This window comes from Argopecten irradians, chromosome 14 (genome assembly GCF_041381155.1).
Source record: "Argopecten irradians isolate NY chromosome 14, Ai_NY, whole genome shotgun sequence".
Classification (NCBI taxonomy): Eukaryota; Metazoa; Mollusca; class Bivalvia; order Pectinida; family Pectinidae; genus Argopecten; species Argopecten irradians.
In genome coordinates, this window is record NC_091147.1 from 12,478,346 (window position 1) to 12,505,076 (window position 26,731).

At 32.0% G+C, this 26,731-nt stretch overlaps 1 protein-coding gene across 1 annotated transcript in view; it reads right to left on the reverse strand.

Annotated features, from left to right (window-relative positions):
- Nucleotides 1-3,069: 3,069 nt before the first annotated feature.
- The window catches only part of LOC138307045 (ankyrin repeat and MYND domain-containing protein 1-like), a 31,135-nt gene continuing 7,473 nt past the window's right edge, over nt 3,070-26,731 (reverse strand). The window contains exons 4-20 of the mRNA XM_069247669.1: nt 25,464-25,838; nt 24,618-24,898; nt 24,070-24,241; nt 23,518-23,550; nt 20,903-21,043; nt 20,397-20,498; nt 19,949-20,056; nt 19,380-19,511; nt 18,915-19,022; nt 18,060-18,225; nt 17,197-17,386; nt 16,562-16,639; nt 14,289-14,443; nt 12,723-12,806; nt 11,004-11,128; nt 10,575-10,643; nt 3,070-6,180 (exon numbers count right to left, since the gene is read on the reverse strand). Of these exons, the coding sequence (XP_069103770.1) occupies nt 6,034-6,180; nt 10,575-10,643; nt 11,004-11,128; nt 12,723-12,806; nt 14,289-14,443; nt 16,562-16,639; nt 17,197-17,386; nt 18,060-18,225; nt 18,915-19,022; nt 19,380-19,511; nt 19,949-20,056; nt 20,397-20,498; nt 20,903-21,043; nt 23,518-23,550; nt 24,070-24,241; nt 24,618-24,898; nt 25,464-25,838 (2,466 nt within the window). The 3' untranslated portion in view covers nt 3,070-6,033. The remainder of the gene's footprint in view (nt 6,181-10,574; nt 10,644-11,003; nt 11,129-12,722; nt 12,807-14,288; nt 14,444-16,561; nt 16,640-17,196; nt 17,387-18,059; nt 18,226-18,914; nt 19,023-19,379; nt 19,512-19,948; nt 20,057-20,396; nt 20,499-20,902; nt 21,044-23,517; nt 23,551-24,069; nt 24,242-24,617; nt 24,899-25,463; nt 25,839-26,731) is intronic.

The window sequence follows — 26,731 nt, forward strand, 5'->3', positions numbered from 1 at the left end:
AGAGTCTGTACAATAGACTGTCAGTTTGCGAGTTGTTTTTAAATTTAATTCATGCAGTGCTGCCTAGCCGAACGCTTGATTCAGTCGATCTCATGATCAGACTCGGTACTGCAGTAGGCATACGAAAAATCCAAATAAACAGCAACGACCTCAATTTGTCAACTGTGAGCGTTTGTTTGCTAGGACGAACTAAACAGAAACTAGCGATGAAAATGTCGATTTTTGCCTGTTTTTTCTCCCTCAAATGAATTTTCGCAGAGTCAACAAATATATCAGTCGATAGATCACGCCTGGATTTACTAAACTGTAAAATATCGTTAAAAACTTTGTGTCAATTTCCTTATTACCCATTCTCATCCATCAGAGTTACTTCCTTTCCTTTCACTCTGTCAGTACCTCTGATATATCCTCGAGATTTTCTGGAGTGAGGCTCGGTCACGTGACCCTTCTAAGCCAATCAGTGCTTTACGTTATTAAAGTGTCGCGAAAAATGTTCCAGCTGTGAAAGAAACGTTGGTATAGCGATAGCTTGACAGCCGATGGGAGCCGAGAATGTCATTACCCAAATCGCGGTTATAACCTGGTTGATAGCTAAAAGTTGTCGTGGTTAACATTCGTTCCGAAGGAACGATAACCCTGTTATCGTACCTTACGTCTCTCATTCCATAAAGACACAACTCTTCCAGTCAACAAAACGTACATCATCTTACACTCATGCAGTTTGAATACAATACTGATGAACTACGTATTACTTACGTGCGATTCTTTCTGTATATCCTAATTACATTTTGTAATATTACTAGTGGGGCAACACCTTAAGGGGTGTTGCGGATGAAATGAGAGACCTAAATTAAAGGAACATGATAACTCGAAGTAATTCTCCAAAAGAAGTGCGAGTATGTGCATATGCATGCATATGTGTATATGTGTGGAAATTGGATAAATAACGCATAAAGGACAATGTTACAAACATTCGATCTATTTTGTCGACTACTGTAGTGGGTGGCACCTGTATGAAGGAGTGTCACGAACGGGATATGACTCTTGCTGTTACTCTTAAAAGAGAGCGGTTTCAATAGCTCAGGAAACAATATCCCACCATTTAAAGTTATTTTACGATTTTAGACTATTTGAACATTGTGACTGTGACCTTGAATGAAGATCAAGGTCATTCATTTAATAAAACTTATAATTAGCAGCTCTTCATCCCAGCATGCTACAAACTTATACATGTACCATGCATATGGCTATAGGACAGTCAATTATTGATAGAGGAGTCATTTAAAATGTTTAGCCCATTTGACACTGTGACCTAAAATTAAGTCCATTCATTTGACCATGTTATAGACTCAACATCAGGTCTGTAAGACTATTGATAAAAACTTATTGCAGGTGGAATAAAACTAGCACTCCCAATCCATACTTAGGTTATGTGTACCGTGTAGTCGGTTATTTTCACAGGACCAAAATTTTCGCGATTCGATCTAAAAATATATGTTAGCGATTTTAAATTTTCGCGATATAGAATCTCCTAGCTGACCGTCCATAGTGGTATGTGTTAAAACAATAGCAGGAATTTCATGAAGACCATCATAAACACACATATAATATCCTTGATCCTCCAATACCACACTAGATATTTTCAGTGAGCAAATGCCTGCAGCACAAGTCTGCTTGTATCTGTCACCCTTGCAAAGTTCACGTTTTCTCTTCTTTCCAAACCACATTTCCAACAATATTATTTGCAGTACATCTGAATGTAGCGTTCGAGCCATATTTGACATGAATTGATTCGTTGTCGGCTTTCAATGCTATAGGCTTCCTAACTGTAAAATGAGATAAAAAAATCAAACTCCTGACGGTACTAAAAATTTTGGAGGAGGGCAAAAAATCACATCCTTTATGTATTTTGCTTTATTTTCATATATTTTAAATGTCAAATTGTGGCCAATTTGGCAGACTATTAAATCATATTCACACATTATATAATTAGGCCTGATTGACTTCAAGAGATTGATGGGTGTAATAGGCCTATGCATAGATTTTATACGACTTTGTTTCATTCTGTATAAGAACTCGGGTGGCAGTTAAGGCTATGCGCGTCGTGTCTTTTTAGGCAACTTCGTACCTCATGATCAATTTTCAAATATTTTATTGACACAAAGATGTTAACATTTCAGATATAACTACCCTGGTATCCTCCTTATACAGGTGAGACAAACAAAATAAACGCGAAACATATATACATCCCTTTGTACAGTAACAACATATGTACATCTCTTTGTAGTTACATTCGTTATAGTCCCTGGGGCTACGTACATTGTACATCACCTATAAGCAGTATACAACTAGGAAGGTAACAGCGTGCAACCAAGGGAGCTATCATAACCCATACTTTATAATACTTTTAAGATAACTTTGATTTGAGGCCTGTTACAAAGATTACGTTATAAAATGTCCTATTTTTCACTCCTTTCCTGTCTAAAACATAGTGGAAACAAGTTATCATTTTAGATAAGGCTTATCATTCATGACTGGAGTTTAAACATTACCCCGACATGAAACCAGTGTCAGGCCATGGCCAAAGTACTAACAGCAGATGTTTATTTGATTATATGGCGAGACCACATGTGTTTGGCTCTATATATATTTTCTCTTTATACATATGTTATACTGAGAGAGAGAGAAAGAGAGAGAGAGAGAGCCAAACATTTGTGGGCAAGTATATGCCCTATCTCCGGAATTTTTTAAATGTTTGAATTAACTATCTCCAAAATATAAAAACCATAGGCAATAATATCCCTAGCTGGCCGATAAGTTTTATTACTAAAATATGATCATTTAATTGAGTTTTCAATAAAATAAGGTTTTACAAAAAAACTATGAGTGAAGGTGCGGCTTTATTTTACATAATCAACTATATAATAAATTTCATGTACAATAAAATATTTTAATCTATTTTTATCACATATGCATGTAGCATTCATTACACATATTTCATTTACTTTTTGTGGTGTTACAAATAACTTGAAACATAAATGAAAATAAAAATAACAGAACAAATATCAATAATATTTAAATCAAGTTTATTATAAGTCAAGATAAAAGCGAGTGAAATCAAAGAAACAAAAACGCTACACTGCCGAGGTCAATCGAAATCGGAAACATACACTTCATGAAAGACTAGTTGTAGGATATAACAAAGGAATAAACGTCGTGCTATTATAATATGATACAACTGTACAACAGCTTCTAGTAATCTGGAGCATACACATATACAGTTGTATATGTTTAAATTACATTAACTGAATGACGTCAAGTTCAAAAACGTGTATTCGCTCTTTTCATACTTATCGAACTTTTTTGATTGATAAATAATATTTCATAATAAATTGTTTTCTTTAAATATATTTAATATTGTAGTAATGATAATTCAGCCACTCCAGAAGAGGACAATAGTATAGTAAATGATTAATTATTAGCTGTGTTATTATCTCATAACATAAGTGACAATACTTACAAAAAATATAAATAACGATCAATAAATACATAACTATCCATTTGCAACAAATAACCATTGATTAATTTGCCAAACCATAAATAGCATCTAAAACAAATATACTCAAGGCATGTTTATGATCGTGTATGTATATAATATAAAAAAATAAAATAAAGATATATTCCCATGACAGAATGAATGAATGAAATATGTAATAACTAATACAATACTTTCAACAGAATGTATTACATTAAATTGACATTTCTTCGATTGAAACAGTTTTAAGTTGTCGTCTTTAACCTAAATAAGGATTAAATATTCCCGTAAACAGTACAAAGTATAATCTTACATACATTCTTTATTGACACGCTCATGTTAACAGAAGTTTCTAAAATGTTTTAAGACCTCCAAATCCATTCACTCATTTTAAAGTTACACCAGTTTCCCCCACAAAATGTTATTGAAACTAATAATTTCTACACTTTCCTTCTCTCCTAACGAAAGAACATCCATTTAATGTAGTTTTTTCCCCACAATTAACAGGAATTAGTTGTTATATGACGACAACTTGACTTATCAGGATAATACTATGATTCTAACAGGCTGCCAAAGGCACTTTACACATATGAGAATAATCTAATTAAACTGAATATATTCCAATTTCATAACAATATTCAATACTATTCATGATTGCAATGCTAACATAACTTCATATATTATATCGTAGTAATTATTTATTTTAGAGCACAATGCATTTCATAGTCAATGCACGTTTTATTATCAATTACAACTTTGCACGATTCTGACATCTAAATATGTTTCTTGGGTGATGTTTTTATTAACTGGTGGCGAAAATACTGAAAATACGTTTGTGGGTTTTATACCACCTTTTTAAAGCATTGAAATGTCCGAGTTAATTTTCGAATATTTTCGCAATTTATGTGATTTTCCAAACATGACCATTCAAAGACGGAAATTTGATTTTCCTGTATTATGTTCTAGATATACGAAAACATATATTGTAAAGTTTGGAAAAGAATATAACGTATATTTACCAATAACAAAGACCGAACTATCTGATTCCATCAAGATTTAAATGTAGGTGTGATAATGTCTATGCTTTATTTGTGCAATATGATTAAACATTACATACAGGTAGTATAACTATATCAAATATAATTCAGCAGTATTGACCTTGATCTATCACAAATACATTTCGTACATTGCAGTTCAGCAGTTTAGTGGGCTCGGGGATGGCGAGAAGATGTTTCTCCATTACATCGATCATATATATCAAATCAATAAAATACTGTTTTTGTTATATCCATCGGACATGTGCTTCTGTCACACTGAGTATACTGTACTTCAATATCTACATGTCAACCAGCAATTATTTCATGTTAACTGCATTCCAAAATTGAAATACATGTTATACTGGAAACTTTGTGAAGAATCCATCTTTGGCACTTATGATGAAATGTCAACAGCAGTAATATATTAATGACAATGCTGATTTTCGAAACTATCCATTAACTACATTTGTTTCCTTTTTCAGTATATTTTTCTCAGTGCTTGTAGAAATCTTTTGAAGTGGATTTTAAAATTTATCACTTTGTATCATTCTTGGTTTTGAATTAGTAAGATATTCTTTCTCTAATATCCGGGCCATCGAAAGTGATTTGTAAACGTTAACTTTTATTACTTATTTCGCAAGCGATGTAAAATAAATGAAACTTTTAATTTTTCCTTTTTTTCTTTTAATTTTACCTCAACCTCTCAGTGAGCCACCGGGCTACTTATTTATCAAATACCGAAAAGATACGTGTTATATATTCACGGTTGAAAAGGATTCATTACGTTGACTGTCCAACAACACGTATGTAACAGACATGGGATTCAATGGGAAACCACTTGAAGAGTTTGCAATGAATTAATAACTTGAGCAAAAGCAGCAAGCCAAGCCAATGGACAAACAAAGTATGTAACTTACAAATCTAACATTGATAACTATTTTAACCATAAAAAATAGTAGAATTTATTAAAGAATAAATATGAGATAACACAAAATAAACAAAACAATGCATGTGTATCTGCACGTTGGCAACATGATAATATTTAACAGTAAAACGGAACACAATGGAATACTGTGAAAACTGAAATGGGCAGTGGATCATTATAATAATCCATCCCCAACACTGAACAATACACGGCATGGAAATGATAAACAATCGCTTATCTACTCAATGTAAACATAACAATAAAATAGTCGCGTTATATACATCGATACAGAATAAAATGATAAAATAGAAATAAACAATGTCGGTCAAGTTACTTTTTGCAACATCAATGTTTCTATACTGATAGTACATTTTGCTTATTGCAGGACTCAATTTTGAATTTCAATTCAAGACAATTTAAATGATTATTCTTTTACAAGCATATTTATCTCATTCAATGATCAGGAGCATTATACGAGACAGATCTTGATTGCGAGCGACCCCTGTTGGGTATTTAATACTTTTAACACGATTTGTCTATACATAGCTATAGTTATGTATAACAACACCAGGGGGCGGGCTAGTCCAACGACGTTTCCCTTTTTCAGATTGTGCCTTCCGTCGCATCGCGTCCGTACCTATAAACTGGCCTCCAGCACTTCGGCTAAAACCCTTATACGGAACCTGTGAAAAATGAACATCGGAATTAAAAGTCGGCGTTATAAATATGTATTACAGACGATATTAGAAAATACTATACTAATGTTACCACTACTCTATAACTAATTACGCTAATACTACGACCACATTCATTAAGAAATGGTATTATTCTGTTAAGAAAACGTAAATTAGTCACACCAAAACATTCTTATTCTTGTAATTCATCAAAATCATCAATTTATTAATACCAACTAAACATAATTTTGATAGGAGTAGGTCTGTTGTTTACTTGCAAATACATATTATATGTGTGTGAAATAGAACATAAATGCCACATAGTAAATCAAAATAGAAATGGAAAACCTATGAAAATTGATATACTTAACTCAGGATATTTTTTTCAGTCAAAGCACAGAAAATGTATGTTTGACAAAAGGTTAGGGTTCAAAAAGCGAAATGGCATATTGATACACGTCAGCAACAGTGCTGTTTTGCATTGTTTATTGCAGCAATAGGTACACGTGATTGAAATATAATTTTTCAAGTGGGTCTGATTGATTTAGTTTATTAACACGACATATTATCACATGCTTATTATCAATACTTCAAAGGTTTTAGTAAATACGTAAAGAATATCGACATCAATCAAAACTCAAAACATTGAGCCAATCAGGGTAACACAAAAAATAAAACTAGTAAAAAGGAAGGACAATGATAGTTTATCACGTGATAAAGAGAACAACGTTTGTGAAAGTATGTTGTTATTATAAGTTAGTTAAGATGTTCATTGCTGCCTTTCTATTAATTTCAACAGAATCACATTTCAGAGACTGGCAATTTCGCCATTTTTACGATCGGTAGAGGTACCAAAGGGTTGTCAATTTACTCCTTTAGAGTTACACACATGAGGATAACTTCAATATGAAAAAAACTAATTTAATTTTGAAGCATAATATTGGAACAAAAATAGTAATTTTGAGACGGTGTGAGCATAATATTGGAACAAAAATGTAATAGGAGAAAAAACATTGTTACTCCGGTTTTAACTTATAATGTTTTGAAAAAACCAAGGTGAATTGCTTATTTTCATACATACAAAAATCATGCCGAAATATCTTATTCGGAATTCTGTGATTTCACACCATTATACTACTTTTGTGCAATATACCGGTACTGGAGGAAGATAATGATGGAGTTACCAGTCTCTGTATATATGTTTCTAATTTCGACACAAAACGGAACTCCTACGTTTATCTTAGAAAGGAACAAAAGGTATAAATCGGTTCACACAGTTTTATAACAGTTATACCACAAGGATAGACATGATTTAGTAGTGGTACAGGAGGGATCAGAGGGGGTATATACAAATGCTCCACCTCCTGTTCTACTGCTCCCGAGAATTTAGGTCGACTTATCCTGCAATATCATCAAACACCAACAACATTGTTAGACAAAGAAAACAATTTACTTTAAGTTAGTTCGTATATTCAAATACTGAAAACGTACATATTTTAGCGGTAATAACATTTAAGCGCGTCTCACGTCAGACGTGTTTAGCGGTACTTTTACTTTGTCTTTCGTAACACAATTATTACGAATGCGTGAATTCATCAGTATGATGTTGTATGCGCTTAATTTTATTACGTTAAATTACGTACGATAAAAGTTGTAAATAGCATATGTTAATTTCTAAAAGACAATGTTAGATTATCTTACATATTTAAAGGTTAGTATGTATAAAAATATACACAAATAAATAAAATCTAGCAGTACTAAATCTACAAACGAGCTACAGAACTAAGACTAACAATAAACAACTAACAATAAACAATCAGCTAAAATGTAGAGATACATTAATAGTCTTTATAGAAATATTATAGCAATACAATACAGCAGGCAATTAAACTTGTTTCCCTTTCTCTCAACCGTTATTGATTGTATCCTTAATCAAGTAACTTTCGAAGAGACAATAAAAAACTCTCTACAAAGATACTGAAAAATGTATACATAAAACATACACATACAATGCAATACCTATCTGTTTATTGAAATATAATACATGTATATAATGAAATAGGAAATTCGAGAATCAACTACTACAATTGATTTTACCTTCATATCCATCTAAAGCAATTTTGATTACAATGTCAGTTAATCAGTTTAGCTTGAACCTTTTTTCTGTTTCAATCTCATAGTTTTTACTTTCTTTTCATTGTTCAACTTCGCTTTATTTGAATAAAATACAATACATAATTTATACATTATGTAACACATTAAACTGAATAAAATATTGCGATAGACTATAAAGATGGATCTGAAATATGTTTTATAGAATTATATATTAAGGAAGATTTTAACGTCAATAGATTAAGGACATTATTTTGATTAAAGATCTCAACGCCATCACGGATCACATGATAAACATTTCAAAGTCATACAATATGAAACTGCCACCTCTCAGTTATATGTTTGCAACATTTATATTCTTTTGTTTAATGTTAATATCAAGATATTTTTTCATTATATTATGAATTTTACTTAACAATTTGGTGGACTCTTTTTATAATAAAAATCTAATCTACGTTATCTAATCTATGTGCTGCAACATTATCTGTGAGTTCATCTATTCAGTTACCTCAACACAACATACTGATTTAACTAATATCTACTTTTGTCAGCGCGTTTACTCTCTGGGCCAAAGCAAACACAATATTAACATAGGATTATCCTTTGTCAAAACACAAACACTAGGATTCACTAAATGCTCCGAAAATGTAAAAGAAGTAGTAGGTCATATGTTTAATAATCTGAGGCATGTCAAGCAATGATTAATATCTCCTAAAGTTAAACCCAAATGTATGTATCAGTAATAACACGGTTTAACATATGACAAATCTAAAACTAATACCAATTCAGAAACACCAATGGGAAGTTTCTCGTAACAAACTCTCCATCACCAAGTTAAGTTTCAAATCATACAGCAATGTACATTGTATTATAATCATTAAGCTTAACTCCGTCTAAAAACCTACGATGTAACTTACTGTCTCTTTGCCACGTGCCTTTTTCTTTAAGATCAAATGAGTACATAGTTTGATATTACGATCCATTCCATATACGTGTTGTTATATAATGGTCATGATGTTCAAAGCCATTTTTTTAGAATTAATAGCGATCTAATTCAATTTCATACAGTCCATGTAGGTATCACTTGTATGTTTGGTGGCGTTAATAAAGATCAAATTTCTGTAGTCGTAAATGTATGTGCATGTGTATATAGATATATTTATAGAAAACCTGAATTTGATTAAACCACTTTCAAAAATACATCTCTTATGATGTATTGTTGATGCTTTTTTATAACTTATAATCATAATTTGCCACGTGATGCAATTTTTAGTGGAATGTCTCGAATCTTCCCTATTGATGCATTAAATGTATAATGATCATTTCCTGGATTGGTACTTTAAGGTTTTTGTTTTTATTGATGTCATATTTAATTTTGTATGGGATTTTTGTGAAACAAATTAATTTCGCAATGGTAAATGAAAAATCTAAAATTCAATATAGTTTTCGAATTAAAACACATATGATGTAAACGAGATTAAATGTCGTCAAACTTATCTCTATATCCTATTAACGGGTATATCTGGACTGTTGTGTTTCATTTGGTAACAAATCAGCCTGGTGTTGTTCAAATAAACTTCTGGTCAGACGAGATATTCACCTCAACAAAGTTGACACTTGTGAGATACCCTTATCAAAATCACCCTAACAAAATATGTACCCCATGTTGGTCGGCATTCCGTATGGTTACCGACTTTGAACATCAAGACCTAAAGCGAAAAAAATACAAAACACCTTTTCAGAACACAGCACCATAACGGTCGTTTATCATCCTATAGCATGCTGACCCAGGCTAACAAGTATTTTAACATGCAGCCATCTTTCACAGTGTTATCAACAAAAACCTTAATTCAAATTAGATCAAAAGACCAAGGTTGTTAAACACATGTTATTATCTAGGTCACTGTGACCTAGATATCCGCATTCCAGATATACTGCAAAATAACGCGTGTGAATTTTGTTTTATGTTATAAATTCCCTTCAATTAAGATTTCATCCTAGTTCACATTCCTTACATTTTAATCAAAGCATCAAACGATTCGTTCTTTAATTCGATGAGTGTTACAACATTAGGTCAAAATTCGACCAATCGCTAAAAGGATTGTGCTTCACTATGAAACATTTCAATAGGTTGCTTATGCATAAATCTTAATTGATGGGTATTTACTATATTTAAACTGTTCAGCAGGAGCAGCCGAAATACTGATAAAATGTCATGCAAACTGCTGCCATGCGGTCATTCCACCCCATACTTTGGTATATAATGTGGAAAAAGTCACAAACACCAGTACCTCAGTGTAAGAGCGCTGAAATACGAAGCGAGGAGACAGAGGGGCCATTGGACGTCTCCGCATATACTTCTGTCGACATGGTATGTCAGATAGTTCATTTATATTACATAAAAAAGGTTAAAGAATAAATGATAAATAATTGTGTGATGTCGCATAAATTTGTTAATAGATTATAATGAAATATGAATACCTCTTAATTTGGGCTTAATTTTCGCTAAAGAATAATAAAATAAAAACAGATAATCTAATTCTAGACAAAAACATTATAAACAGATAAACACATATCTATAAATACATAAACGAAAGCATGTTGATACTGATGTTTTAAAAGAACGAAAAATGTATTCAGAGAAAGTGATATGGTAACAGTATTTACCATACTAGACTACAACAGCTTGTCACCAAAATATTTTTCACTTTGATACTTACATTTATTTTGACTCCCTTTTGTAACTCGGCTACAGTGGTTTTCTTTCCCTTGTTTATGTCGGTGGCTGGCGTGGGGCTGTCGGCTGCACCCTTTCTCCCCATTGGGCTTGGACTGCGCGACCGCCCTGATGTGAAATTCAATAATTTCAATTTCTCAACCAACCATATTTATTATATATGACCTTCTAATGAAGAAGCAAATTCTCAATTACAGCTTTAAATTTCTATAAAAAAATGAATTCTTACTGGTAATGTTATTTTTAATGAGGCTTATTTTGTTCACTTGATTATAGATTAGATAAAATTGTACAATAACTTTGTTAAAGAACAACCCATCTTACTTCAATGGTAATGATAATACTAGAATCAATCTGGGAGTTATAATGGATACTTTTAACATTGTAAGGGCTTTATAACGTTATCTAGAAGTTTTATAAATAACTGTAACTGTGAAAGGATATACATATGTAGCTTCAAGTAATGCTGTGAATTTACGTTTACTAAATGAAAGCAAATAGTGTTGATTGGTTTATGTGACGTGTGCCTATAAAAGCAGCATAGATCAATATTATGTGCATAAATGACAAAATCACACATTTTAAGTATAAATAGTCAATTGAAAATGTTTTGTGTCAGGAATGGAAACGATTATAGAAATACCCCACAACAAATAGCAGACTAATTGTTACTTCGATAATGATAAATATAAGAGTTTGAGAAAGGAGAAATGCAACATTTCGATCAAGTGATTTATATCTTCTAACTATAAGTACAAAACTTATAAAATATATTTTATTGGCAATGGGATTCCTGTCAACATAGATATATGTTCTTGCATCTAGGATATTTAAGGGGAACCATCGGAGACTAAAATGAATTTCGAATGGCTGGGGTAAATAAATTACAAATTTAATCTGTACAATAAACACAAAATAGAGAACATCGTTCCTCATTTTTAAAGATGTGTTCCATCATTTTTGTGTACTACTAATCAAGTTGTATCAAGATTGTTTATTGGGAAACAATAGAGAAATAATTGTCATAAATTCAGCGTTTGAAAAATTTATATATGGCCCTGGTAAATAATAGCCGTAATTTACTGTTCTGCTACAGAGAACTTTTCTTTACCCCAATCGATATGTAAGACTAATAATCCAAATGTTCCGCATTCAATCCCAAGCTTGGGAACTATTGAATTTATATAAAATAATGTGCTTGGTTACAAATACAATTATTAAATCCAATAACCAAGTTAACAGCAGGAACTAACACCACTCATGGAATAGGTCAGGTGTCATATAGATTGATAACCTGGGATCAAACACAGTGCTGGAAGTGTAGGGAAAATTAACAACATTCATTTTCTATAATCATATGAGTTTCTGCATCTAGTTGAAGTTAAAGTTTGGAAACATACTTCACTTCTATCCAAATATATAATTACCGACTAGGCTTGCGTTCTGGAAATAGCAGGGGACAACTACCCATGGATCACTATAATTCTGTTGTAACATTTTCTCATTTTCGTTTCAAAATTTAAAATTTCCAATCATATAAATTTTGAACTACGTGTATAGACAAAATATCTGCTTAAAGGATTTGAACGTAACAATGAAAACGAAGCCTATACACAAGGTCGGATGTGCACTGAAATTATTAAAGGGAAATGTTAATGACTCGGGGATGTGCTGCTTCAGACAAAAAATTCAGCCAACTTACGACCAGCGTTTAAAAAGGCAACTGCTGCCCCCACTTTTTGTACAGCAGATAAAATGGGAATGTTTTCAGGTACATCCGGTGGCCCTTAAAAACCCAGGTATTTATAGTGACTTGTACATGATTTCTATTAATTACATTATCATGTGAAAGAACTTAATTTAATGGCGCTGCAATTGTATAAACCAAGTGACACACTGTAATTGTGCACGTACGTGGCGTACTTTATATTTTATATTAGCGTTCATAAATATTCAAATAAAGTTGTGCATACATGCATATTGATATAATACAAAGTAAATGCATACACATACCAAATATTTAGTAAATGATACATGTGCTGGTATAGCATAACCACTCAATACTTGATTCCAATGTTAATTAGAGATCGCTACATTTCACACAATATGCAGATCTAAACTATTCATCACAAAAATTAAAAAAAACTGTAAATAAAGCTTAAACATACAAGCAACCTAAAAACTAAAATTAAAAGAAATTTAAGCTGTGTTGTTAGATTGCGGCAGAAAGTTGTGCTGCCTTGCCTCTCCTACGGGCACCATGCCCACCAGCAGACTTAGTCACACTGCCACGCCCACTTTTAAATTTGGCCAGACTTCCACGCCCTCTGTTAGTGTGGGTCAGACCGCCCTCCCCACGGTAAGTGTGGGTTAGGCCGTCCTGCCCACTGTTAGTCTCGCTAACCCAACTGTCAATGTTAGCACTCGACTCATTTCTACCTGATGTCCACGACATACTGGCACTGAAAATTCCGCCTAGGGTTCAAATTTAAAGGTCAAATCATGTTAACTTGATTTTTGATTTATTTTGCCTCTGCATGTAATTAATATGTAACTATCTATAACACTATCAATAAAGGATGATACAGTAAGCAATGTATTAAATATCATTATGCTTCTAGCGAAAAACAATTTTTAGATAGATTCTTGTTAATATATATCTAATTAGATAATATAATGATAAAATGCTAAATACGTATGGGTTGGGGTTGAATATTTGGCCATTTTATATTAATGTTATCATCATTAATAAGCTTATTTTTAATTAGCATTTATAAAATATATCAAGGGAGACAATCAGAAAAGGGAGGTAATACAGTATGGAAGATGATAAAATATAAGGGTAAATAATAATATTAATAGGGAAATACTATGAAGGGGCAGATGTAAATGAAGAGGCTAGAAACAAAAATATTTTATAAATATTTCAGTCAGAACCTGACTTAAGTAAAAAAAAAATACTTCAGTTACATAAGGAGAAAAACTTAAGTCTATACTTTTGTTTCCAGAAATATTTTCATTTAGCAGTGAACATGTTGCTACTTTGTACCATCTAAAATTTCTAAATATGTAAAGATAATCGAAAATTAAAAAAAAAAAAAAAAGAATTCACTATGTTATTAGTTTCTTAATAAAGATCCTCATTTTCTTATCAAAAGTACAGGTAGATTAAAATGTTTATAACAATGATCTGTTATTAAACAGAGCTATTCTAAATAAAAATAGCCACCACCTCTTAATTAAGTGATCTGCATGGCAGTATTCTCACCTCCTATTCGGATACACTCCTCTTTGTGGCGAGCATTCCATGCCTTTAGTTTACAAGCTTTACTACAGTAGTACACCTCTTTACACCTCGTACATGCAGACAAACGCATCCCTACAGAACGACCACACTCGTAGCAATATTTGAAGATTGGCTTCCTGTGAAACAACAAGTAAAACTATGATATACACACAAGGAAACTAGCGATTTGATATTAATCTTAAAGTTTAACTGAAAATCTCAGAATAGCAATATGGACATTTAAATTTGAAAAAAAATCAAAAGATACTGTGAATAGCTTTAAAAAATATGTATTCAAAATAAATTTGACACTGGAAACATGCAATTTATTCCTGTTTTTACTGATTACATTATTTTTTCTATTAAATTGATAGATGTTGTACCTGTGTATATATTTTTCCATTTCAAAATATTTGAAAGTTAATAAGAGTATAATTTGAAATTTGATGCAACCAAATTTCTAAAATTTAGCGAATAACTTTATATTTAATTGATAAACATTTTTGCTGATATTAAATTTCTACGCAATCTTGACATGCCTTAATTTTCATCACTGTATAACTAGATCAAAGTATGAAATATCTTTGAAAAAGACACAACTGACTAGCTCTACTTAGATATGGTGCAATAATTTGAAAATTTTTATACATAGAATAAAATAAAATAATTATTAACAATCATTATTTATATATCTAAGCTATCAATATATAATTGTATTTTTAAAACACTTGATATAGAGTACGATGATAATATATATGTTTGAGGACTCAATCATCAGGAAAAAAATCAAAACACAAATACAATTAATTGTACATATGTATCTTGAAAAATGTCTAATATATTCAGACATTTGCAAACTTCATAACTGCATATGAATACACTACAAAATACAAATTTCAATGAAACCAACACAGAAAATGCAAATTAGACAATTTATATACAATTTTAAAAAAACAAACGTTATTTGTAACAAACACAAAATCATTAACACTTAGCTACATCCACTTCACTTTTCCTATTTTGTGTTTCTATATTTAAATATTAATTAACATAATTTGTTCTGTTAAACACTTTTCACTTTCATTTAATGGTGCTAATTATACATGTAACAGCCTAATTGTGATGTGGATGATAGCATGGTTTCCTAGCAATAACACAACAATTGAAACCAAAAAATGGCAGAAATCATGCCATGTTTTAATTATAATATATTTCTGTCTTTGATTTATGTAGTTTATTGTGTTGAATTTGGTGCTGTCATTTGCTACATGAAACCTTATATCGTTATTCATACCATTTATTATATTTAAAACACTTGTGTTAATTTCCAATATTAATATAAACAATCTGTGTGACTAACAGGTAGTCAGTTATTGATCAACATCAGTTAGAACTGTGGACTTGTTAGTGGTTAGTGTGAGAACAACACCATTACAAAGTTGTGTAGAGGTACGTGCAGTGGACTCCAGTGAAACGAGCTCTGCAGAGAGCTGGTGGAACCGTGCAAGTGGTGAATAAACTCAAGACTGGAACAAAACAGGGGAGATCACTACATCATCTACATGTTCTAATCAATTGAAAAGATAAACTAAGATGTTAATCTTTTAAGATTATATAGTAATAAGAAATATTCCTAACTGTCTAGAAATTAAAAAATACACGCCTCAATATTATTTTTCATCAAATATCCAACCTGATACAAAGATTAAAAAAAATCAATTTTTGTTTCATTTTTTTATTTATTAATTTGTCTGAAATTTTGCTGTAATTGTGAGTGGTCATATCAATGCGCTCAATATCTTTTTCCAATTTGTACCATCTTAAAATTGTAAAACTTTCTTAGTATGAGCACTGTAAACAATTAAAGTATTCTTTTATATGTTTTAATTTGGAAAGGCTAAAACATCTAAAATATCTATTCATAATATCAATTCTCCATGCATTGATATCAATGAATTGGAAGTATACTGGTAGAAACTGATCTAAGCTAGCTATATGTCCAAATCATTAAATTTTCTACACATAAAAAACTACTATTTGATTACAAAAGGAATAGATACTACAACAAAATTATATATATAACCATGTAAAAGAAATCAGAAATCAATTAAAATATTACTTAAATATTAAATGAAAGAACATATTACTGGCCCAGGAAATTAAAAAATGCTAGCAATACCATACAAATAGATTGTATGTACAAGTTTTGTCCAAACTAAGGGAGACAACTACATTAAAGTTGGCTAATTCCAAACCTGACATTGTCTGTTTTATTTGTTTTTCTGAAGTAAGATTTTGATGACCTAGACCTTCGTTGTTTGTCAGATGATGTGCTAAAACGTTACAGATGAAATCATTACATGGATTCATGGAACAACATGGAAACAAACGCATAAACAGTCAGGGGGAGGTAACTGTTACCTTAGGTGTGCTTTTCTTTACAGATGGAAAGAAATAATAATAAGGAAAATGAATTTCTTACAATTTTAAAATGTGAAAGTCAGACAAAAAAGTAAAGTATGTCTGATAAAAAAATAAAATACGATGTCAAAGAGGTTACATATTTAAATTCAAGGCATCTCAAGTCTCATGTAACTGAAAAAAATAATTTCATAATTGTCATGCAATGACAAGAAAACCTACTCTGACTTGTACCATAATGAAACACCAAAAGGATTTTTTTAATAATGAAAATGAAATATATTCTTAGAGAATTGCAGAAATCTGTTTTTATTATGCATTACTTTGGCAGTATCTGAATGCCATTTAGAAAAAAAAAATAAAAAAAATAGTGTCTTGTTGTACAGCGTGGGAAAAATAATCTGTAACTGTGCAGATCCTGTTGTATAACATCCAAATTTGTTAAAACAGTTATAGCCAATAGATATACCTGGAGGGTAACGTTCCCGGATCACGCTCGGGAAAGCCACGTCCTATAAACGCTCCTTCCTTTGTGGTAGCGTCAAATGTCACTTTACTTTCACCGCCAGGGTCTCCTCGGAAAGACTTCGGACGACGTGAATCAGACGGAAGTTCCGCTCCAGCACCAACATAGACAAAGTTTGGACTCGGACTTCGACCTGTTGTAATGGAGTATTAACATGTGGTGTTAAAATTATTATATCAGGACTCCATATGATTCAGACTCAATTGCTTGGAATGAACAACAAGCTCTCAAATAAATAATTAAGTCTGCTTTAAAAGCAAGAGTAATCTAATATAAGTAGATTAACTGAAAAAAAGCATGGATCATTGTAGGTTCCCACTAAACCTGCTATAAAGGCCACATGTCTATCAAGGATGCTTGGCTATGAAAGACAGACATATCGATCCCATTAGAGCAATATATAACTCACCCCTGCATGTACAAAGGACAACTTGCCCACAAAGGATGTTTTTGCTAGTTATTGACCCTAATTTGCTGTCCTTTATAACCAGGTTTGACTGTACATGTAATTGTATACATTTAGTTACCCCTCTTACAATAGACAAAGAAAGGGAGATCACTGATAGCTCTGTTATGGATATCTATAAGGTAGCTGACCATTCTCATGTAGTGAAGTACCGCAAAATATTCTTGACGTTTTGAGATGCAAACAACATGCTTTGAATACTTTTAAATTATTACCCTTAAATTTAAATATTGATAAAGTTAAAAATTTTAATAAATTTTGTCTTTATCAATGATAGATATAATTAAAAAAAAAGCCTAAAATTCTGGTCTATTTCTGGCCTTGATGATACAAAACTTACTCCTTTTGCCCCGACTAATTTCGTCCTCAAGGCGACGTCTCTCACGCTCTACTGCCTTGGTGCGCAGGATGTCACCAATGTGAGCTAGTAGTTTACGACGAGCGTTGTATGTTTCTCTCTCAGCATGTGTCAGTGCATGGTAAGGCATATGTGCAATACGACGATCCTAAAGTTGTGAATTTGAAAATTGTGATTTATCAAAAACACAAACAAAAAATAAAAAATTGAATAACTCATCAAACACGTTTATCATCAAAATAAAAAAACTTAGTACAGAATGTAAACATTACATCTATCATCATGCAAAAGTAAAACGGATGTGGTATGAACAAAGCTGATATCACTTTTAAAGGTGATCAAATCAATGTAACTTGATTAACGTTAAAAGAACATCACTGAAAGCAGACACTGAATCATTGTGATCAAGTCAGTAACAACATAATTATACAATTATAATAATTGTACTTTACTGGGTAAAATTAAAACTACAGAATGTTTCATTTAATTTCTGTTTGATAACAAAGTATATGTAGTCATTGTATGCAACTTTTAATCTTTTTCATCAATTTAGACCTTTTCTATAAAAACAATTAAATATTAAGAGATTAGAACATAAAGTGAGTTGGTGAGCCCTGAATGATTCTGTTTTTGCATGTTATCTCCTTTGTCAGAAAGTATCAATTATGTCATCGTTATTTTGTGAGCAAAATCGGTGTTGTTTTCTATGAAAAATATGACGTAATGCATGCAGGCACAATTATGACATCAGAATCGATACCTACCCACAAGGGCAGCTAACTCTTTAATATTCAAAGACAGAACATTAGTACAAACAACATCTATCATATAACTTACTTGGTTAAACAGGTAGTAGGCATAGTCTACAGCCGTACCAATAACACGCTTAGGTCCGATTGGGATCGGCGCTAGAATGTTAGCACCCGCTCTCACAAGTTTGTCAATCTGTAAAATTAAATCATTTAAAATGAATCTTTATATATAACAGTTTTATTGTATGTTATATGTGTTCAATGTTACATATAACTTCTGTTACATTGCACACGTATTTTAATTCTATGTTATTCAATAGAAAACTCTAAACAAAACATTATTATTATAACAATTGAACAGATAAATAACATTTTTCTCACCAAGATTTTCACAATTAAGAACTTTGCACATGTCATCGATTAATTTCATGAATTTCATATTTCAGGAATTGAACCACTAAAATTACTGGGCTTCACCAGCCTACACTGTATCAATCCTGTCGATTGATATATATGTAGCTTTGTTATATCATCACTCAGCTGTACCTACCAGTTGTAAACGTCCATTTATCTGTCGTCGGTGTTCATATTCTGTAGATGTGGCTGCACAGAGGGCGCTACCAACACCATGGGTCAGGGCAAGGCTCGTGTTTGCACCAAACAGAATTAACTCATCTAACGCCTGTACAAAGTATTCATTAAAATATCTAAACAACCATATTTCTATTTGTGAAATAAAAACAGCATCATATATAGTATTGTTTTGGTCATTATAAATATCCTGGTAACAGTCTAGGTTATTTACCGATTGCCAGGTTTAGTAGGTGAAGGAAAGCTAAAGCAAGGGAGACAACCCATTGATCTATATATAAATGCATGATCAGTACCTTGCAACTGCCCCACATAGGATTCACATGGAAACCCAGAGATGAAGGACTTATAATCAGTGGTATTATGTTGGAATACAGATATTTAAATTTCTAGTCAGCGTCCATGAACCAAGGCCTCTAACCATAATTGAAATGTTGAATTTAATTCATTTGTTTTTACTTTTTGCAACTGCAATCAGGAAATTTTGCTTCTTCAGGAAAAGAATTCCTTCAGTTTACATAAACTTACCAGGTCATTTCCACAGGCTATAGTGAGAGCTATTGGTGAAAACCCATTACACATAAGGTTAGGGTTGGCCTTGTGTTCTAGTAATAAACGAGTCACGCGGCACGCCACCTGTGTAGAAATCAAAACTTACATTAAACATGGTTATACCTCATGTCTTTTTTTACCTTCATTTTCTATCACCTATTGTAATCTAAAAGAATTACCAAATGTCATCATTAAATTTAATGGTATTTTGATTAATAAAAGCATTTCTTTTCTGAGCATTATTATGGATATTACGAATAAAAGTTGGAATACCTAGGAAACAAAGTTTCTGTGTTTTTGTTAACAAAATATGTCCTCGTTAATGAATTTCTTTAAATTCTTGGTTTTAAGACATTGAAAAATTATTTTGATTTTTGGGGTATAGAGTAAATCACTTATATTTTTCTAATAAATAAGCAGTGACCTTATAGTTGTCGTCGCGGGCACATGCTATCTGTAGTGGTGTACGTCCTCCAAGGAGCGCCAAACTCTCAGGCAGGATAGCATCCTTACTCCATTCTTCCTCCTTAAATACAAACACAAAATCAAAAAATTCTTTCTTTTTGTATTTTTCAGGATTTAATTGCTTTTGTTTTTAGAAAGGATTGACCAAGACCTCATATAGCTCTTTACAATTCTACTACAAGGTAATGATTTAAGATAAGATTTAACTTTTGATTTCCAGAAAGCTTATCCAAAATTTTAGTTTATATAATTTAAATTTGTATAAATAAAATGATCAGAAACAGGTTAATTAAACTTACACCAATCTGTTTTTGTTAAACAATATAACCTATAATAATTGCATGATTGTTGACAACTTTTTCAAAGTTATATGAATTGCATTCACTAGATAGAGATAAAGATCATGTTTTCTTGTTTGATTAAGAAAGTTAAATTTGAGAAATGAACCATTGTTTTTAGAGTTACCAGGTTTTTGTTGAGGAAGGAGTCGTCCTCAGCTGCCCTAACATCAGGATCAGCCAGAGCGTTGAGTAGGAGTTCGGTTATAAGTACACCCTCCTCCCCGGGAATCCCCGCCGCAATGTGTAGTGGAGCCAAACCTCCTTTCTGTAAAATATATCAATTCTTAAAAGTCAACAAAGTGGTGCCCTTCATGAAGCATATCTTCACTATGAAAGGAAAGTTAAAGGACAAAAGTATTTAAAGCATCAAATTGTATTATCAATATATCAACAGTACAAGTTTGTCACTCATATTATACAGGAATTTAAAACTATTGCATGTGTACTAAATATTTTACAAATCCATGATTTGCAATAGAATCCTAATTAATTTCGAAAAAGTAAAGTTTGATTTAATCTTTAAATGAAACATTTTCATTTTTTTGTATTTCCTCAAATGATGAGAATTCTGAACTTTAATTAGATGGGCTTTTTACCTTTAATTTGTATGTATAGATCTATAACATGATTTTAGAATATTCCATGACCTTTTTGTACCAAACACCATCCTTCACCTGGGAAATGATTTGTTTCAAGGAAAAAAGACTTTTTCTGTGCTGTAACACTGTAACATTTAGTACAGTTTATCTAACTAGCCACCAATTTCCTATCAATTATACTGTCACCACATCACCATTAATTAAAAAATAATTCAGATTGAAATGTGTTTGTTTACTAAGTAAGGATGAGGAAATGTATTACTGTTGTAAAGAATATGTCTGGAAAAATAAAAAAAAGTTACAAAAAAAAAAATAAAGTAAATATTTATGACAGTAAGTATGTACTAATATAAAAACCATTTTAATCATTAAAAAATTTCCCTTTAAATGGTAGTATGATAGATTTACAAGGAAGTTCAATTCTAGAAACTTCGTTGTTACACTAAACCTTTGAATATTTATCAATAGTCTACTCTAAACAAGCCTTCATATTACTGTAAATATTGTTTCTCATTCCTTTATCACCTTGTCTGGAGATTACTGTACTACAACAGCTCATTTCTATTGGATTGATAATGTTACATAGCTGGTAATGAAGACACCAAACATCTGTAAATCATGTTAAACTCATGATCAATACGTCAGTAACACAAAATATTCATCTTTTAAATAATAATTTACTTTTTGATTGCTTTCATAAAGGTCACGAATATTATTTTAATTTTTAGTAAATAATTTGATGACAGCTAGTTTACAATAAGAGAATTCTATATTATAAATATGAAATAAGTTTGCATTGAACTAAGTCACAATGAGTTAATTTCCCCTTATCACAAATTGAGAATACGTAAACTGTAAATGATCTGTTGGAAAGTGAACCGTCATGTAAGATTAACGTCACTATTATAATGGAATTCAAAGAATTTCTTTAAGAATGTCTGAACGATTTCTTAATTCATTATTCAATTACCTACAATAGTACATGTGTAAAAATTGTAATGATCTTCAACAGTTATACAAGAATTGTGCTTATAATGCTATACAATATCAATAACTTGGTATATAATCATACAAGGTATCCAGATATATATAAAGAACATCTAGATGGAATAGGGATTTTGCTATGAATGTATTTGTGATTTAAATTGAAAGATCTTACAAAAGATAAAAGTATGTTCATTAGAATTGATAATGTACTATATGTACTCTTGTTCATTTAGGAAGGATTCTGAGGTTCTCAGATAAAAAAGAGGTTGTGGATATAGATGTATACTGACTATTTCCAATTAATATATAGTGCATTACAAGTAAGTGATATTTGGAGGATTTCAGTAAACTATCGTCACAGACTCAATGTGTAGTATATCATTTATGATCTGTATCACATAGAGTAGGATCACCAACTTTAAAGTATAATGTTCTGGTGACCAAATAAATACAGTGGGGTTGTTGATACTAAAAACCAAGTATATCAACAGAAAATTTCCTATACCCAAGTATGCATTGGAATTGTCAATGATGGATGCTAATCTAATTCTGATATAATATTAGTAAAATAGTCTGTGACTGTTTCCTTCTGAACCTCAGCCATATAAGTAAAATTCCATAAGTCTTAATTTTCGAATTAAAGAATATTCCAATAACACCAGAAATTAAATAACAACCATATTTACCATTCTAAAACATAACTATACTGTTAATTTTCATACAAATCTAACCAACACCATATAATGAAATGTCTTTATTAAAATTTAAAAAAAAAAAAAAAAAAAAAAATCATAATTTTTACAAATGGCCAAAAAAAAACATTTGTAGAATGTTGTTTAGTTTCATGGTAAAACATGGAGTACACAACGTAATATCCCAATACATAGAGGTCACATAAACTGATAATAGCAGTCTGATGATATGTGTTTGATGTAAATCTACAAACATTTAATACAAATTTGAACATCATAAATCAGTGGGAAAAAGCTAATGAATCATGCACATTGAAGCATGCATTAACAACATTTTATCATGAATGAAGGTTTTAAATTAACTAAGATTTCTAAAAAGAGAAATAAAAATGGACCAAAAACATGAAGGGAACTAGAAAAAGGAGTCTCCTAGAACTATATAAAAGATAATTATAATGTACCGTTGTGTCCTGGCCATTAATCAGAATTTTGAGCTGTGAAACAAACAAAATCATTCAAACATAACACAAATAAATATGTTCCGCCAACAGACTGCAAGCAAAATCAAACAATTCAACCATGCATAAAACTGCTTTGAGTCTGCCATAAGTCAAAAAACAGATAAAACTCAAAGCCCCTTTCATGTGTATTTATAAGAAAAGAAATCTTTAATAACTTTATTTTGACAACTGCTGAAATGTTGCTATCTCGACCATCTTTTCCTATTACAGAGTTACCTGCCCTTGAATGATGGCATCAATATTAAGACAACATTGTTACAAGTGCAAAAATTACCGCATTTCTACTAACTGAAAAAAAATGATGTTTCGCTCACAAAATAAGGACATGACAATCTATACCAATCTGCATGTACAGATATAACTCTTTAGGATTTGGAATATAAAACTAATGATACTTTTCATGATATATACGTGTTAATGCAATTATATGATATTTATAAGATTGTGAGTTAAGAGATAATCACACAACCCAGGTAAACAGCTCTACCCTACCTCTTTTGGCAGTGTGATAGCTGTCGACGCTCCTTTCATGAGAAGAGTCTTCACAACCTCCACATCAGCTGACTTAATGGCAAAGAACAGCACAGGCATGGGGACGCTAGAGGCATTGGGGTCAGCCCCTCGCTTCAGCAGCAGATCCATCGTGTTCTTCATCCTCTCCTTCCTGTAGTCAATCATCACATCGCATCATACAAATATAAATCAACATGTCAACAGATCTGGCTAAAGCATCTTAAAGTCACATGCTGACTTTTTGCTAAAATTACAATGTCATAATTTTTTTTTATCATACGGTACTTTGACTGACAACATAATTTTGTAGAAAACATTTCAATTGCTAAATGCCATATTTTTTCAATTAATAGTGGCATCCCTCTTCCACAGTTATATGAAGATTTGCAACTCTTTATTTTTTTTTCAAAATAAAGTATAAAGTAAAAATATTATCTATTATTATAATGCAAAATAATCTTGATTGCAGCTATACAGAAATTGCTTTCACCAAATAAACTAAGATATATGAAATAAAAAAAACTGACTCATTTTTGCAAACAGCAAGATGTCTAACAGTGCCAAGCTCCATGCTGTTATGTGACCTTCGACCTCCAACTATTTTCTCATTGGTTGAAAGCTGTGTAGCACATCTCTCCACAAGCTGTTCTGACACCTGGATCTCGTAGTCGCGGAGTGTAGCAGTTGACTCAAACTCGGCATCATCTAATCTTTCCTCTCGCGCGCTATCTTGTTCCTCATTGTCCACTTTCTCCTGTGAGGGCCGAGGCAGGGGCTTGACCACCTCTGTAGGGTCAACAATCCGCACCTGCTCATAACATGGAAAAGTATTGGAATTACACAATTGATAATCAGATAATAATTCAAAATTATGTTATGAAAATATTTCCTAATTATTTTCTAATCTTATTCTAATGTCACTGAATCTGAGATGCGACCTTTAACTCCATCTGCTATTGGACTAAAATTTCCTCACAAGAGTAGAGATGGAACTTCACTAAGATGTGACCTTTAATTCTCACTTGAGATGTGACCTATATAACCTTCACTAAGATGTGACCTTTAATTTTCACCTGAGATGTGACCTATATAACCTTCACTAAGATGTGACCTTTAATTTTCACCTGAGATGTGACCTATATAACCTTCACTAAGATGTGACCTTTAATTTTCACCTGAGATGTGACCTATATAACCTTCACTAAGATGTGACCTTTAATTTTCACCTGAGATGTGACCTATAACCTTCAGTAAGATGTGACCTTTGATTCTCACCAAAGATATGACCTTTGATTCTCACCAAAGATATGACCTTTGATCCATACTTGAATCGTAGCCTTGACACTCACCTTCAGTTGACCTTTGACCCTTACCTGTGGTTTAGAAGGACTTCCGATGCTCTGGTTACTGTCTGTCTGAGGAAAGCCACTGTCAACACTGGTATTGCTCTGATTGGCTGTGGCTGGTTTAGGTTTGGCAATAATCCCTGGCTGACTTGGTTTCATCGCAGCATTGCTTTGTTTTTTGTTCAGTATACTTTTTGGTTTTGTAGGGACTTTCTTATCTTTAGATTCCTGTACAGGGGGTGGACGCTCCAGGTAACGCTCCGCTATGTTATAGTGGAAACCTTCTACAGGGTAGAAGAAAATTGTGCCTGCAGAAAGTGCTGAACACCCTTCATCATTTAATTTGTTAACATCAGCTCCGTGATTTAAAAGGCAGTTGATCACTTCCATATGCCAGTTAACCTGTACAGGATAATTATATAAATTAAATTTTGAACCAAATGAAAAATCAGCCTTCATAGGGATACATGTACACATTTTACAAGGTTACTTTTAGAGGCTAATTTGCTACTTAGTTTTAAACAGTACATTAATTCTTCCCCTGTAGCCTTCGTTTTGCATGAAATTGCAATTGCATTTTGCATGCAGAATTTGAAAGATTTAAACCTGAATGCCCATATTTTGTAGGCCTCAAGTAGTACTTGCACATGTAATAAACCTTTACCAAAGCATGCACTGATTTACTGTTACTTAGACACTCAGAATTTTGGACATGCCCACATTGTATAGAAGCATTCAACATAACACAGACATCTTTATTGAGACATGAGCACTTCCAATGCAATACACCATTTAAAGCCCAATGTGGTAAACAGCTTGATTAAAACTTTGTTTGTAGAATTGAGGCCTCTGTAAGTACATGTACAAGACACCTATATCCATACACTGAAACTCACAATATTCACTAGTAAAGTATCATGACTGGTCCTGCAAGGATCATGGAACAATCTTAAGTCCAAAATCGGCTTAAGTTTAGACTAATTAGCCAATCAAAGATGATGTTACAAAATGTTACATAATTAATGATTGGCTAAGTCTAAACTTAAGTCTAAGATTGTTTCATGATCCTGGAGCCTGGAGTCTTTATATGGGGAGCTTCAAAGCATACAGTACAAATAACCTAATGACCTTAAAGTGACATTCTAAAATAGAAATTATACATTGGGAGTTTCCAGCTGTAACTCACAATGCAATGTCTGTATAATTCGGAGATTTACGATCATGTAGACCAGAATGGCAACATTTTACAGTTTGAATGTCTACATTTAGAACATATCTCTTTGTTCATATCCTTA